Source organism: Salvelinus sp. IW2-2015, linkage group LG37 (genome assembly GCF_002910315.2).
Source record: "Salvelinus sp. IW2-2015 linkage group LG37, ASM291031v2, whole genome shotgun sequence".
Taxonomy (NCBI): Eukaryota; Metazoa; Chordata; class Actinopteri; order Salmoniformes; family Salmonidae; genus Salvelinus; species Salvelinus sp. IW2-2015.
In genome coordinates, this window is record NC_036876.1 from 13,512,242 (window position 1) to 13,527,187 (window position 14,946).

At 46.0% G+C, this 14,946-nt stretch overlaps 2 protein-coding genes and 1 pseudogene across 3 annotated transcripts; all 3 read left to right on the forward strand.

Annotated features, from left to right (window-relative positions):
• The first annotated feature begins 342 nt into the window (after positions 1–342).
• LOC111960424 (mRNA decay activator protein ZFP36L2-like) lies at positions 343–2,282 on the forward strand (annotated as a pseudogene).
• A 520-nt stretch (positions 2,283–2,802) lies between these two features.
• Positions 2,803–9,909, forward strand: taf6l (TAF6-like RNA polymerase II, p300/CBP-associated factor (PCAF)-associated factor). Of its 2 annotated transcripts, none has more exons than XM_023982311.2 (12): positions 2,803–2,917; positions 3,116–3,299; positions 3,477–3,563; positions 4,243–4,393; positions 4,547–4,597; positions 4,690–4,784; positions 4,894–4,968; positions 5,216–5,436; positions 5,721–5,853; positions 5,973–6,101; positions 7,821–8,317; positions 9,035–9,909. In XM_023982311.2, exons 2-12 carry the CDS (start codon positions 3,162–3,164, stop codon positions 9,369–9,371), a joined length of 1,914 nt encoding a protein of 637 aa, XP_023838079.1. In that variant the 5' UTR covers positions 2,803–2,917; positions 3,116–3,161; the 3' UTR covers positions 9,372–9,909. The 2 variants fall into 2 exon arrangements, with proteins under 2 accessions (XP_023838079.1, XP_023838081.1); XM_023982313.2 differs by having other exon boundaries at positions 3,130–3,299.
• An 85-nt stretch (positions 9,910–9,994) lies between these two features.
• On the forward strand, positions 9,995–12,868 carry kcnk7 (potassium channel, subfamily K, member 7). Its single transcript, XM_023982091.2, is given in 4 exon segments — positions 9,995–10,487; positions 10,846–11,241; positions 11,463–11,625; positions 11,627–12,868. Coding segments are annotated over 4 exon segments (1,017 nt in total). The 5' UTR covers positions 9,995–10,150; the 3' UTR covers positions 11,748–12,868.
• The last annotated feature ends 2,078 nt before the right edge of the window (positions 12,869–14,946 follow it).

The window sequence follows — 14,946 nt, forward strand, 5'->3', positions numbered from 1 at the left end:
ATGGTCACACAAAGGGTTATAGTTTCCTCCAACAGACAGCATTTAACTAACAAATAGCTAGGTTGACCAACTGTGGTGTAAATTGCCAGAAAATGTGTTTGTTCTCAATGGGCTTGCGGTTAGTAGTCAGGGAAGTAATTGGCAAACGTTTATTGCGCTTGTGTGCTGCCCCTCTGTCTAATTTGATAAGGGGCGGTTTCATCCGGCGCTAAAACTGCAACGTTGTCGCAGAGCTTCAACGCAATTGGCTGGTTGCTAATGAAAACTAGCTACATTTTATCTGGTTGGTTGGATTCGAACGCCCCACTGACGTTTAGTGTTTGCTGCACAGCTGAGCCTCATTCTAAAGGGGACGTGGGAACTGGGTCAAGATAAAGATATTTTACAAATTTAACAGTGGACACAGCGATAGATAGTACATGTGACTTCGTAACAAAGCAATCAGTGTAGCATGTTGTCTAAGTATTTACCGAAATACGTTTTCCCTTTTCCGGATCTTTCCTGTTATTTCTACGAATTGCATCCCGAAATAATATTCATAGAATTTGGCTTGGACATTGAGGTTGCAAGCTAACAGGTGTTGAACATTGGGGAAAATCTACTTTGCTAGTGTACTGTTGCATTTTTACCTTGCTTCTATACCGTTTTTCATGGGCCTAAATAGTGTAGGCCTACCATCCAAATTAATAATTTAACCCTGATATTAAATATGCTTTTCTCAGACCAGCAGTAACAACCTGCCCATGTTCCACTACCAAGAGGAGGGGATAGATGACCTGTTCCCAGGGGAGCAGGGCTCAGCTGGTGTTGGGGAAGACTTGTCCCTGGCTGAGGCCCTCCTGCACCTAGTAGAGTCTCAGTCTCTCCCCCTGATCCCCTCAAGTGTTCCACCCGCTACACGACAGCTCTGCAGCCGCTATGCTGAGTTGGGCTTCTGCATGCACGCAAAGCGCTGCCAGTTTGCCCACAGCTTCCATGAGCTCCATATGCCCTCCCGCCAACCCATGAGCTCCATATGCCCTCCCGCCAACTCAAGTACAAGACCGAGCTGTGCCGCACCTTCCACACGGCAGGCTTCTTCTTCTTTGTGTCTACGGGACTCGCTTCCTGTTCACCCCACAATTCCATGGAGCAGCGCCCTACCTGCCGCCTCAACATCCCCTGCCGTACCTACCGCTCGTTCGGCATGTGCCCCTTCGGCACGCGTTGCACCTTCCTGAACATCGAGTGTGATGGCGGCCTGGTATCCCCCGAGTCTCCAGGATGAGGATAAGGCTCCCATTGCCAGGCCCACACACTCAGGACTGGAAGCTCTGTGGGGCCCTGTGCCGCACCTTTGGCTTCTGCCTCCACGGCACCCACTGCCGCATCCAGCACAACCTTCCCAGCAGCATCAGAGGCTCTGACTCCACCACCCAGGGGGGTGCCTGCACTCCTCAGCTGTTCGGTGGTAGAGCCTTGTCCACAGCCTCAGACATGTTTTCCTCCTGCTCATCCAAATCCCCCTCTGGACTATCCTGCCCGGTCTGGCCAGACTCGTCGTCTTCCCTGACCACCCTGCTGAACGAGCCTGTGGCTCATCATGTCTTCACCTTCTCCTGCCAGCTGAACGATCTGCTGCTGCCTTTGGCCCTCAGGCTCCAGCAGMTAGAGAACAGCCAGGCTGTGGCTGCTGCCTGCACCATGCAGGATGTATGGGAGAACAAGCCATGGTCACTGTAGTCAAGACCACAGTATTTTCGTTGAAAAGTATAGTGTATATAGTGATTTCCTATGAGCTTGGAAGCCATATGTGTACTATGTATTTTATTTGAGGGAGGTGAATCAGTTATCAATGTTGGATTCATGAATGTCATGTCTAATTTAAGTTTTTCACTTAAATGTATTGTGATGCTTCTGCCTCAAAGTAAGCTTTTTTTTAATGCATGTTCTGTCACTGAACTAGCCGGAACTTCTCACTGCTAAATGAACTCTTGCTTTTTTTTGTCTGCGTAGGCTTTCTACCTATTTGGGTTTATTTGGCCATCAGGCTTTACTTTAGATTTGTTGCATAAACCATGTTCTCCAATGGCAACTTTTCTATCAATGTACTTGACTATTTTGGGATGCAACCYTCAGGCTGTGTGGATTCGAATGCACTCCTTTTATTAAAGACATTGTTTTATCTTCCTTGCACTGCTGTTGCAGATACATCTTTAAGGATCTACTTGCAGTAACGTTTATTTTCCTCTGAAACGTGGCGTTCAACCAAGTCTCTCTGGATAAGCACATCTAAATGAAAATGTCATGTACATGTATAATTGCACAGGCTCACGCATCTATCAAGACTAGTATAGGACTTACAATGACTATTTTGGCAATTCAAACACTCTTTATGGTTGATCTGATGAGACGCAATTGCGGCGCCCCGGGATGCGCAGATGGCAAATTGAGTTCATTATTTCTGTGCGCCTCTATTTTCGTTAAGATGTGGATGGCTCTGTATTGATAGGATAATACAGGACCTCCTGACAACCAAACGCACTCACTTCTTGATAACTTCCTTCACAACAGCGCTGCTCAGCGGCGCGTAAGAAGTGTCAATGCCCTGACTTCTGCAGAGTCCATATCACCCTTAATACTGCACAGCCAAAGCAGACCTGGCCCAGCGTCGTTAGGGTTTGGCAGGGTTACTACAGTCCAGTTGGTGGCGGTAATACCTTAAAATTGGCTGCCAACCGCCATAAACAAATAATCCACAGAAGAAGAATAAGTAGCGGTTGTGGGAGTGGGAGTGACGCACATTTGAGTGATAGGGAATTGGACCAATCTTTGAAAGTCTGGCTTTCCGGAAAATGTCAGCGCACCCGAGTGAGGTTCCTGTGCGCGGTTTAGAGCGATAACCTTGCAAATTCATACTGTCCAGTTGCACCAGTTGGTAAGTGATTGAGTCACATTGAGCTACAGTCTGTTGGCATTGTTTTCGTGTAAAGTTTTAATCGTTGCCTGCACGAATCAGTTAATATTGAAGGGTGCACGCATCAAAATAAACTGGCTAGCTAATGCTAACAAATCATATTCGTTAGCTAGTAAGCTAACTATACCAGCAAGTTACACATGTGTGGTTATTTTGCAGGTCTCTCTCCGCAGAGCTGCGGGTCTACCGGAACGCTGCCGTGAGCATGGAGGAGAGGCGCTTCGCTGAAGTCCCCAGAGAGTCTGTCAAACTCATGGCTGAGAGTGCGGGAGTGGAACTCAGCGACGATGTGGCTGCTTTGTTGGCTGAAGATGTCTGCTACCGGCTTAGGGAAGCCACACAGGTAAACAATAAAACCGGTGCCAAATCGATGTTGAWTGTTCGATGTCGTGAGGGCCAGGAGTTTTCACTCACCATTTGTTCTGACCAGGACGAACACTGAGCCCCATTCATAGGTAAAGTATGTAAAGTTGGCTATTTGTAGATATTTGTTTGTCTGATGTGACTTTGACCAACACAGAGCAGCTCTCAGTTCATGAGACATGCCAAGAGGAGGAAGCTGACAGTAGAGGACTTCAACAGAGCACTGCGCTGGAGCAATGTGGAGGTGAGAGAATGCCTACTGTTTTATTGAAGGTATACATGCAATGAGTGTACTAAACATTAGGAACACCTTCCTACTATTGAGTTGCACCCCCTTTTGCYCTCAGAACAGWCTCAATTCATCAGGGCATGGACTCGACAAGGTGTCGAAGGCGTTCCACAGGGATGCTGGCCCATGTTGACTCCAATGCTTCCCACAGTTGTGTCAAGTTGGCTGGATGTCCTTTGGGTGGTGGACCATTCTTGATACACACAGGAAACTGTTGATAGTGGAAAAGCCCAGCATTGGTGCAGTTCTTGACACAATCAAACCGGGTGCGCCTGGTGCCTACTACCAAAGGCACTTCAATCTTGTTTTGCCCACCCTCTGAATGGCACACATACACAGTCCATGTCTCAGTTGTCTCAAGGCTTAAAAAACATTATTTAACCTGTCTCCTCCCCTTAATCGACACTGATTTGAAGTCGATTTAACAAGTGACGTCAATAAGGGGTCATAGTGTTCAGCTAGTCAGCCTGTCATTGAAAGAACAGGTTTTCCTAATGTTTTTACACTCAGTGTATACTCAGTGTATACATTGTGTGAGCCTGTTTCAACTGGATCCCGCTTGCCGGGTGACGTCAGTCTTTATTATTGTTACTCTAACTGAACTCCTATCTGTACTGTCTTCTCTTTTTGCCAGGCCATAGCTGGCTACGGTGCGCAAGATGCCCTACCTTTCCGACCGATCAAGGAGGGCGAGCTATTCTTTGTGGACGACCGTGATATCAACCTGGTTGAACTTGCCCTGGCCACCAACATACCCAAGGGCTGTGCAGAGACCATGGTGCGAGGTATGACCGCCGATATGCTTGTTATAGAAATGCGTCTCACTGACTTACTACATACTAACCCGCCACCTGCAAATCAATAGTCAAATCGATACTCATTCTACTTGTAAGAGATTTAGTAGAATTGATGGTGACTATGATTTGTTCTCCTACTAGTGAACGTGTCTTATCTGGATGGGAAAGGCAACCTGGAGCCTCAAGGTACAGGTAAGGGCTCAGATTAAATTTGAACGTTGGGTGATATTTGCTCCCATGGCTTTTTCAGAGTGGTTGATCCCTCCTTTTACTCTCCTTCACAGTTCCCAGTGCTGTRCAAACTCTCTCGGAGGATCTGCTCAAGTACTACCAGCAGATCACCCGGGCCATACTGGGAGAGGACCCACACCTTATGAAGGTAGAGTTTTGTCCTGGCATCGACATGTGATAGAACTCATTTGATTGGAGAAACTGTTGAAATCGCTCAAACATTTGAATCCATGGTGGATGAACTATTTCTTCATCAGGTGGCTTTGCTGGATCTCCAGTCCAACTCCAAGATTGCTGCCCTCCTGCCATATTTTGTATATGTCATCAGTGGGGTATGTTATACTTATTTGAAACACAAAATCTAATGTCATAGATGCATTCAAATCTCTAGTCGTTTAGTGCCTACAGGGCACTCAGTTTTTCCTGACCAGGAGAAACTCTAGAAGACCCTAATCATACAGTAGCCTATAACTCGGCCCTGGATTTGATCCTCGTCAAGAAAAAGTCCTGACCTTATCCTTACTAAATGTAGCTAGTACTGTGCTTCATATGTACCCCTCTCTCCACTCTGCCCACCAGGTGAAGTCTGTGAGCCACGACCTGGAGCAGCTGAACCGTCTGCTGCACATGGTGAAGAGCCTGGTGCAGAACCCCTACTTATACCTTGGCTCCTACGTGCGCAGCCTGGTGTCCAGCGTCATGTACTGCATCCTGGAGCCGCTGGCCGCCTCCATCAACCCCCTCAACGACCACTGGACCTTAAGGGACTACGCAGCACTGCTGCTCAGCCACATCTTCTGGTATGACCCACCACCCATAAAGATGCACTATATATACAGTACAGATGTGTGCAGTAGAATGACTAGACTGTGGACAAAGCCCCTCAGACCATGGCAGTTTGACTGATACACCTATAGGTTCATGAGAGAGAAAAAAACAAAGGCCTGCACACTGTAATGCTCCTAATACCACCTTTAAATAATGTTTTGGTCAAAAGTGGACCATCTTAGTCTCTGTGACACTGTCAACAACAGAATCACGGCCATCTTGACGTAATTCTCTCCAAAACGTGTGTCTTTGTCAGGACCCATGGAGACCTGGTCAGTGGTCTGTACCATCAGATTCTGCTGTCTCTGCAGAAGGTTCTGTCAGACCCGGTCCGCCCGCTGTGTTCTCACTATGGAGCTGTCGTGGGGCTACACGCACTCGGATGGAAGGTAACCACGTTTCCTCTATCTTGATCGTCTTTGATTGAGACTATGTTTTCTTTCATTTCTGTTGGTTCATTTTAGGATCTTTGCTGATCACTGTCTGTGTCTGTGTGTGTCTTTTCTAGGCTGTTGAGCGGGTGTTATATCCACACCTGCCAGCCTACTGGGCTAACCTGCAAGCTGTCCTGGATGATTACTCAGTCTCCAACGCCCAGGTGAAAGCAGACGGACACAAGGTCTACGGAGCCATCCTGGTAAGTGCAGCAGACCAGTCACTGAGTCTGAAATGTGGTGCGTTTTCTGTGACGCGTACTAGAGAACGACCGTCAATCGGCCAGGCCGATATATCGGGCCGATATTTGCCTTTTCTAGTCTTTCGGCCCTTCTCTATTGGCTTTGTCGACAATCCCTCGACATAGTAAAGCTGCTGCTATGCCAGCCGCCCCTTACTGCCTGAGCCACGAGCACTGCCCAATGCCGAGGAATGTCTATCTGGGAAAATCAGCAGCAGCACGATAGSTCATTCTCCAACAGAAAGGTGCAGTATTGGTGAATTGACACTGTGACTCCTGTTGCAAATGATTAGTTTAGTTTATTTACTTATAAAGCTCATGTCGACGTGTCTGGACATGCATGCAATAAGCAAGCAAGCTAAGCAGATAGCAAAAATGACTAACCAACCCTTGAATTAATTTGTGGTGTTAGCTAGGTAGCTATATTAGCTACTATGACACTTGACGTTATTTAGCAGATGCTACTTACAGTAGTGACTGCATACATTTTCCATACTAGTCCCCCGTGGGAATTGAACCCACAACCCTGGCATTGCAAGCGCCGGGCTCTACCTACTGAGCTACATGGGACTACTATGCTGGCTAGATGTACATGGTACTAAGATATCAGAGAGGAGATAATAGCCAACGTTAGCTGGTTCTCATTTTGAACGTGCACCTTTTTTTCGGTAGCGAGCCCTCTGACTTGCGTTGTAACGTTAGCTATTTACCGGTGTGCTGATCTGACCAGTAGCTATCGTATCTGTAAATTGACAGTTGATAGTCGGGTTAGATTGTTATCACAATGGGGAGAGAAGGAAGTGTCTTTAAAATGCCTAAATGAAGGTTGTCAATAGGTTTAGCTACCTAAGAATCTTCCTACATGTTTATGGAACAWGAAAGCTGTAGATCTGCGCCCGTGTGTGCGTTCTTCTCAAACTATGGTTTCTGGTTTCGTAAGCCCCCCCCCCCGTGATCACAAATCATGACATTACGTTGGGCCCGTTTGCATTGAAAATATGTTCTTTTATATTCTCAAACTAACAGCTGTGCCTATGTCCTTCCATACAGACATGACACTCTTGAGTGATGCTTTTAGTCAAATGTTGTTGATCAGTAGGCTAATATGAGTCCCAAATGGAAGGTTAACAGATTGTTTGTCATCTGTAGCACGGTACACTCCACCGATGAGCCAAAACAAGCTCAATAACTCAATGCATGCACACGCTCCTATTGAATATGCGTTCACCTRTATTGTGAGTAGGCCTATGCCATCTCCATTAACCCAGTTTATCAAGAGATTTACCATTCAAATAAAATTATTGAAATTGTTATGTAATTAGATTGGTAAAAATAAAGTCAAATGTATTKTTTGATTTAAAATGCATACACGRCTGTCTCTGGGAAATTTTGTCATTAAAATGTTATAATGTAATGATMTTGAATATCGGCCTAAAATACTGTCCTCGTTGACCCCCAAAATCGGCACCGGCCCTAAAAAAATCCATATCTGCCGTTCTCTAATGCAATCAAAGCTTTCCAAAGTAATACAAGAGATTCCCAATAATGTATTGTTACGAATTGCATTTATGTTGCGCTTTTCACCTGATCTCAAAGGGCTTTACATTTTTTATGTTTGGTAACACACTCAATCAACCTCCAGTGTGCCCACTAAGTACCAATCCCCCCTCTGTCCTGCAGGTGGCGGTGGAGCGCCTGCTGAAGATGAAAGCCCTGTCTCTGTCCCAGCCAGCGGAGGGGAGCAGCAGCGCCCAGCTGGGCTCTGGGGGCGTGATGGGTTTCAGGATGAGTTCCCCCGGGCTCAGCCCCCCTCCAGAGCCCCTCTCCGAGGCCGCCCTGGGCATCGCCAGCCACCTGCAGGGACCTGGGGGGGCTGGCACCCCCTGGGATGACTGGACCCCCGTCCCCCTACCCGCCATGTACTGTGAGCTCTACTCCTTCTTCGGCGACAGCCTGGCGGTACGCTTCAGCACGGGCCCCAGCTTGGGAGGTTGCCCCCCGTCAGCCCCCTCCCAGCCCTCTGATACGAGGAAGGAGCACCCTGGTCCCGCTGCCAACCCAGACACCACGCGCAAGATGCCCCAGCTCACTGCTAACCTCAACATCAGCCCTCGGCAAGACGGGAGCCCTCGTACTGAGCCCGCCCCACCCAGTCTAGCTGCCACTGCTCCAGGAAGGTAATGTAGCATCTGTATAACTAGTTATATTATATGTGGGGGTCAAAGGCACAGCTCTCTCATAAATTACAAAATATCCTTTATTTATTTAGATTGCATACATTGCATACAACAGTACAATTTACAATGCACTTATGTGCAAATAAATTCTGATTTCTATCTCATCTTACACATTGTCCACATTGCCATTTTTTGAATACTAAGCAATGTTAAGAAGTGATAATGAGTGATGTGATCAGAGCGGGTGTCTCGCAGACCATAAGACAGCCTGTTTAAATCACACCATAGAGAAACGGGAGAAAAAAAGACAATCAGACAGCTGGTCCAGACAGAAAGCTGGTGTCTAACACTCCACACACGTTTAGAACAAATAAAGAAGTGCTTATGTTTTTCTGAAGAATATATACAGGTAACTACCAAAATAAAGGAAACGCCAAAATAGTGGCTTAATAGGCTGGTCAGAAAATCTTTGGCGTTGACAGAAATAATGGACAACTGGGTGTTTTTTATACATGACCCTAAGCATGATGGGATGCTATATGCTTAATTAAATCAGGAACCACACCTGTGTGGAAGCACCTGGTTTCAATATACTTTGTATCCCTCATTTACTCCAGTGTTTCCTTTATTTTGGCAGTTACATGTACCTTTTGAAGGCTGAAATTATTTAGCTACTATAGCTAACATGTTCCTTTTACCTCTATTTCCTTCTCTCAGGTCCCTGGCTCGCTCTTCCTCCTCATCCTCCATCCAGCGCAGAAACTCCTCCTCCCGGCCAGGACAGCGCTCAGCGGGTCCATCCCGCGATGTGTTCACCAAGGCCCGTTTCCCCCCTCCTCAGACCGGACCCCCCACATTCTCCTTCCTCATCGGGGGACGTCAGATGGGCCGGCGCTGCCAGGGGCGCCGCTTCCAGACCAGCTTCAGCTCTCCCACACCCCTGTCCACCGTACCGCCCCGTGCCTACGCCCACAAGCTGCCTGTCATCGGGAGGGTTGGCAAACCGGTGCACCGCTGGACCTGCTCCCATTACTCCCTGCACCTGCCCCTCTGAGAGAACAGTGAGACTATGGTTGGGGGTCAGGGGTCAAGGCCTTGGAACAGGCTGAGGCTACTTCACTGCTCAGTAGTGCAGGTGGAGTTCCCTATATCCTCCCTSCCTAGTCAGCCTATGACATAAGAGGTAGACTAGGACTAGAGGATAGGCACATTAGGTGGGAGGGACCCTACTGGATTCGCATAAGAGACACTGACTCATGTACACATCGTTCTAGAGCTCTTTTCCATCCTGAACATCACTGACGTCATGATTTGACCTCATTTGTTCTTGAGTTCCCAGTTGTCTTGAATGCACCATAAGGACACTACTAGTTTGACAACTTCAGACTAACTTGCCTGCAGGAGCTGGCCTGGGGTGTGTTGAATAGTGGAATCCATGGATATGGAAGGAGTATTCACACCGAGCTGAGAGCTTGACACTGTCTTAAAACACGGACAATGTATTTTCTGCCATGTACCTGAGTAATTTTACCATCCTGTACATGTATATGGACGATAGCCAATATCCTAAAATAAATATTCTTAAAATATTACATATTTTCCACTTCCATTCATTATTTACAGTGAAATTCAAACTTGATATGTTTTCGGCAGCTTTTTCCTATTTAATTTGAGTTAATTCATTTCCAGAATTGACATTCTATTGAGTTATCTCAATGAGTGGAATGGTGTTTGAATTGTGTTTTAAATATTTAAAACTAGTGGCTCACCTGCGTGTGAGTATTTGGTTACCTACACTAGCGATACACAGCAAGGTCAGTCCGACAAACAACCATGGTCTGTTGGGTCGACTCGTTCCAGAGGTTCTGTCGGAAGCATGCCTTCTGGTYCCTGCTCCTCAGCTACATCCTCTTCACACTCTTTGGGGGTCTGGTGCTCATGGCTATTGAGCAGCCCCAGGAAAACAGGCTCAGAGCACAGGTCCTTGAACTCCGAGAGCACTTTCTGAGGGACAACTACTGCGTACCGGAGAGCAGGCTGGATACAATTATTGTGAAAGCGTCATTTTCTGCTAATCGGAACATTGCTGTCTTAGATGCACACAGAGATGATTGGAGCTGGGATTTTATCTCGTCCATGTTCTTTGTGATCAATGTTTTGACTGTCCGTGGTAAGAAGAACAAATAAATAAAGCTTGTTGATTCCACAGTTAGATTGAAATGATGTACATTTTATGATTTATTGTAGGTCCAAATAATCACAGATTGAACCTCTTGAATAGTTCTCTCGTGCAATGTAGTTTGTTAGTGAGGATAGTGTAGGCTAGGCTACATCCTGTTGCCGCAGGCCAAAGTCAGGTGCAAAAACTAAAAGATGGCTTTAGGGCCTATGTAGATGTGTGCACACGTCTCACAACTACCCTAGTAAAACATGCTTTAGGTTATTGTTTAGGTTACTTGTTCCACGTGGAAGTCAGAATCCCTGTTTTGCTCAAATCCACTTTTTATGCCAACTGTTTTTTTTCCCAGGTTATGGTAACTCCAGTCTCCTATCTGATGGCGGCAAACTTTTCTGCATCTTATACTGCCTGCTGGGAATCCCCCTCACCCTTTTTGTCCTCTCCTGCCTGTCTGACCTCATGCTGCCCATCCTTACCCACGGCCCTGTGCGCCACCTCCAGACCTACTGGGGCCTGCCCTACGGCCGAGCAGTGCTGCTCCATGCCAGCCTCTTCTCTCTGGTCCTGGTGATACTCCTGTTCTTGCTGCCCGCTACCAGCCTCTGCTACCTGGAGCCGGAGTGGAGCTTCCTGGACGCCCTGTTCTTCTGCGTGGTCACCCTCAGCACCATCGGCCAGGGGGACTACCTACTGGGGGAAAGGCGCAACAAGGCGACCAAGGAGTGCATGGAATTCCTCACCTCCTGTGAGAGTAGCCATAGCAGAGTTGTGGTCAATTCAATTTAGCCTTTTTTTTTTTTTTTTGCAGTCGATTTCAGAATTGGCAGTAATCAAGATGGAAATGGAATTTACGCTAATCGTGCCTGGTCCTCCACACAGGCTTCTGCTTCCCCTCTTGTCCTCACAGCTTTGTGATAATCGGATGTATCCGTCTCATACGTCTGCCGTTTTATTTTTTCTCCACAGGTTATTTAATGGCTGGCATCGTGGCGATTCTGACGTTCCAGGAGACTGCCACGGAGGTGCCACAGGTCCAAGCAGTGCTCCGGCTGTTCTGTGGACCCCAGGACAGAGAAGTGAAGGGAACAGACCGGGATAAGATGGTAYTCAGTGCAGAGGACTCTGGACCCAGAGGAGCTCCTGTACACCCTCCCCGACTCAATCTCCCCCTGTCCTCTGGAACCGCCTGCACCCCTGTCTCCTGACCAGCCGACTCCCCAAGAGCCTGACCCCAAACCTATTCTAAGGTAGCCAGAACACTGTTCCTAACTCCCACCATTAGCATTCAAAGACATTGAAATAGATGGATGAATGATTTGACTATGTTGCTAAAATTCTTCGTCTTGGGGACTAATATATTAATGTATTTATTTGTTTGTATAAGAACTGTTAMAGTTATTTGAATTTGACCTCTCTAGTCTACATGTTAGCTGCTTAAAGGGATACCTTGGGATTTTGGCAATTTATCTACTTCCCTCGAGTCCGATGAACTCGTGGATACCACTTTTTTTTATGTCTGCGTGCAGTTTGAAGAAAGTTGCTAGCTAGCACAATTGCTAGTTGCTAGTGCTAGCGCAATGACTGGAAGTCTATATATATACCCATAGACTTCCTGCTAGCAGATACCCATATACTTCCAGTCATTGCACTAACAACGACTTCTAACTTCCTCCATACTGGACATAAACATRGTCTCCACGAGTTCATCTGACTCTGGGGAAGTAGATATAGGGCTAATTGCCAAAATCCRGAAGTATCCCTTTGAGGTCATTGTTGATTTGTAAATAAAATCATATATTCATATTGCGTGAATGGTATTGATTTAGACTTCCAATAATAATGTGAAACAGGTGATGAGGTAATTTTTTTTGTTGATGATTGTAAACCCCTGATGGAATGGTTGAGTTTGTATTCTGGTTATTTGAATTGTACAATACAGTTCAGTGACAATAGATTCCCTGTGTGTTTTGCGAAGATGAAAAGTGATTGTAATATCTGAGAAGCCAGACAGTCTTATTAAGTACTAATAACAGACATCTGCATTTGCAGGGCCAGTTGTTCTGTCTTTGTCATATAGACCCATTTAGTTAAGGTGTTATGAGAAACAAAGCGTTCCCATTTCTCCCACTCCATACCATGACTTAAAATGAAAATAATTTTATGACGTATTCCAAAAACAATTGTTARTATCGAAGTCCTACACTTTCCTATTAGAAGTGGTAGTCAACTAAATGACTTGCAACACAGTCAGTCCCTGATGAATGTAATGGCTTAAGACTGTCCATGATTATGAATGGACTAAACAGGTGAGGCAATTTWTTTTCCTGTCTGTCGTTTTCACCCACTTTTATACTGGGCATGCTCTGTACAAGTTTTTTTTTGGTTGCACCTTTCACTGAATAAAATCGTAAATGCACCATATCTTGTGAGTGGAGCTCTCTGATGATCCTTTGCCATTGACAGCAGCCCAGTTAGTGTCAGTCCTGCCTTGCTTTGACTCTGTATGAAAGAGAGGGGGCCCATGGGACATGATTCAGAGCCTGTGCCTAGTACTGGCAGCCCTGGCACCCTACCAGGCAGCCTCTCAGGCATCCTCTATAAACATATCCACAGTAGTTCTTATTGGGTCATTTAGAGGACCTTGAACTGGATGTGGGTATGAATTGAGGTGGAGGGTGGTGTCTTCCTGGTTGTTGTTGTACCCCAAATAATCCTATATCCAATTTCACTGTTGCTAAGTTTTGTAGCAACTGGCCATGTTTGAGAGCATCAATTCTACTTAGTAGCTGATCACCGACTGAGCAGACTGACTGATCTACAAATCATAATTAGTAGTTATTTAGGGATGGGAGGTGATTGGTAGATCAGACTGATCAGAGTTGATGCTCTCGAACACAGCTGCTCTCTTTCATGGATTAACTGTCCCGTCATGTGCCGCCCTTTGCTGCCTGAGTCACAGGTTTGCAATCCCAGTTGTCCCCATTTAGGTTGAGAGACGGACAGGCTGATGCTGGTATGCACTGGTCAGAAGAACAACGGCGGAGGGATCAGAGGTGACATGACCCCCCCCCCCCCCCAACGCATGCCCCTGATTGGGTCGCTCTTATGTATGAGACCCGGTGGACAATCTCACTCCCTCTAACACACACAGTGAAGTCGGGAAGTTTGCATACACGTTAGTCAAATACATTTACACTCAGCTTTTCACAATTCCTGACATTTAATCCTAGCAAATATTCCCTTTTTAGGTCAGATAGGATCACCACTTTATTTTAAGAATGTGAAATGTCAGAATAATAGTAGAGAGAATGAATTTTTTCAGCTTTTATTTCTTTCAATACATTCCCACTGGGTCAGAGTTTACATACACTCAATTAGTATTTGGTAGCATTGCCATTAAATTGTTTAACTTGTGTAAAACGTTTCAGGTAGCCTTCCACAAGCTTCCCACAAGTTGGGTGAATTTTGGCCCATTCCTTCTGACAGAGCTGGTGTAACTGAGCCAGGTTTGTAGGCCTCCTTGCTCGCACACGCTTTTTCAGTTCTGCCCACAAATGTTCTATGGGATTGAAGTCAGGGCTTTGTGATGGCCACTCCAATACCTTGACTTTGTTGTCCTTAAGCCATTTTGCCACAACTTTGGAAGTATGCTTGGGGTCATTGTCCATTTGGAAGACCCATTTGCGACCAAGCTTTAACTTCCTGACTGATGTCTTGAGATGTTGCTTCAATACATCCACATAATTGTCCTCCCTCATGATGCCATCTATTTTGTGAAGTGCACCGGTACCTCCTGCAGCAAAGCACCCCCACAACATGATGCTGCTACCCCCGTGCTTCACGGTTGGGATGGTGTTCTTCGGCTTGCAAGCCTCCCCCTTTTGGGGATCCATGACATAATTTTCTGGAATTTTGCAAGCTGTTTAAAGGCACAGTCAATTTAGTGTATGTAAACTTCTGACCCACTGGAATTGTGATACAGTGAATTGTAAGTGAAATAATCTGTCTGTAAACAATTGTTGGAAAAATTACTTGTGTCATGCACAAAGTAGATGTCCTAACCGACTTGCCAAAACTATAGTTTGTTAACAAGAAATTTGTGGAGTGGTTGAAACACTTATGTTGGAGTCATTAAAACTAGTTTGTGTAAACTTCCGACTTCAACTGTACATTCAATGTACACAGAGAAGGGGGATTCCCAACCAGGTGGTAACATTATCTAACTCCTAGCCTCATGGGACACAGACTGGTGTCTTGCGATTGCTGTTGCATATAATGTAGCTATTGACACAGCATATGTCATAGTGCACTCTCAAAGACCATAGGTAGTTTAGTGCTAAATTTGGAGGGGAATACTGTGTAAAATCTGATCTGGTGCCAGGAATATATAGCTGCTCTTTTAATCCAAGAACACGTGATTGTATGCATTGCAAAAGCCCTATATGAACTC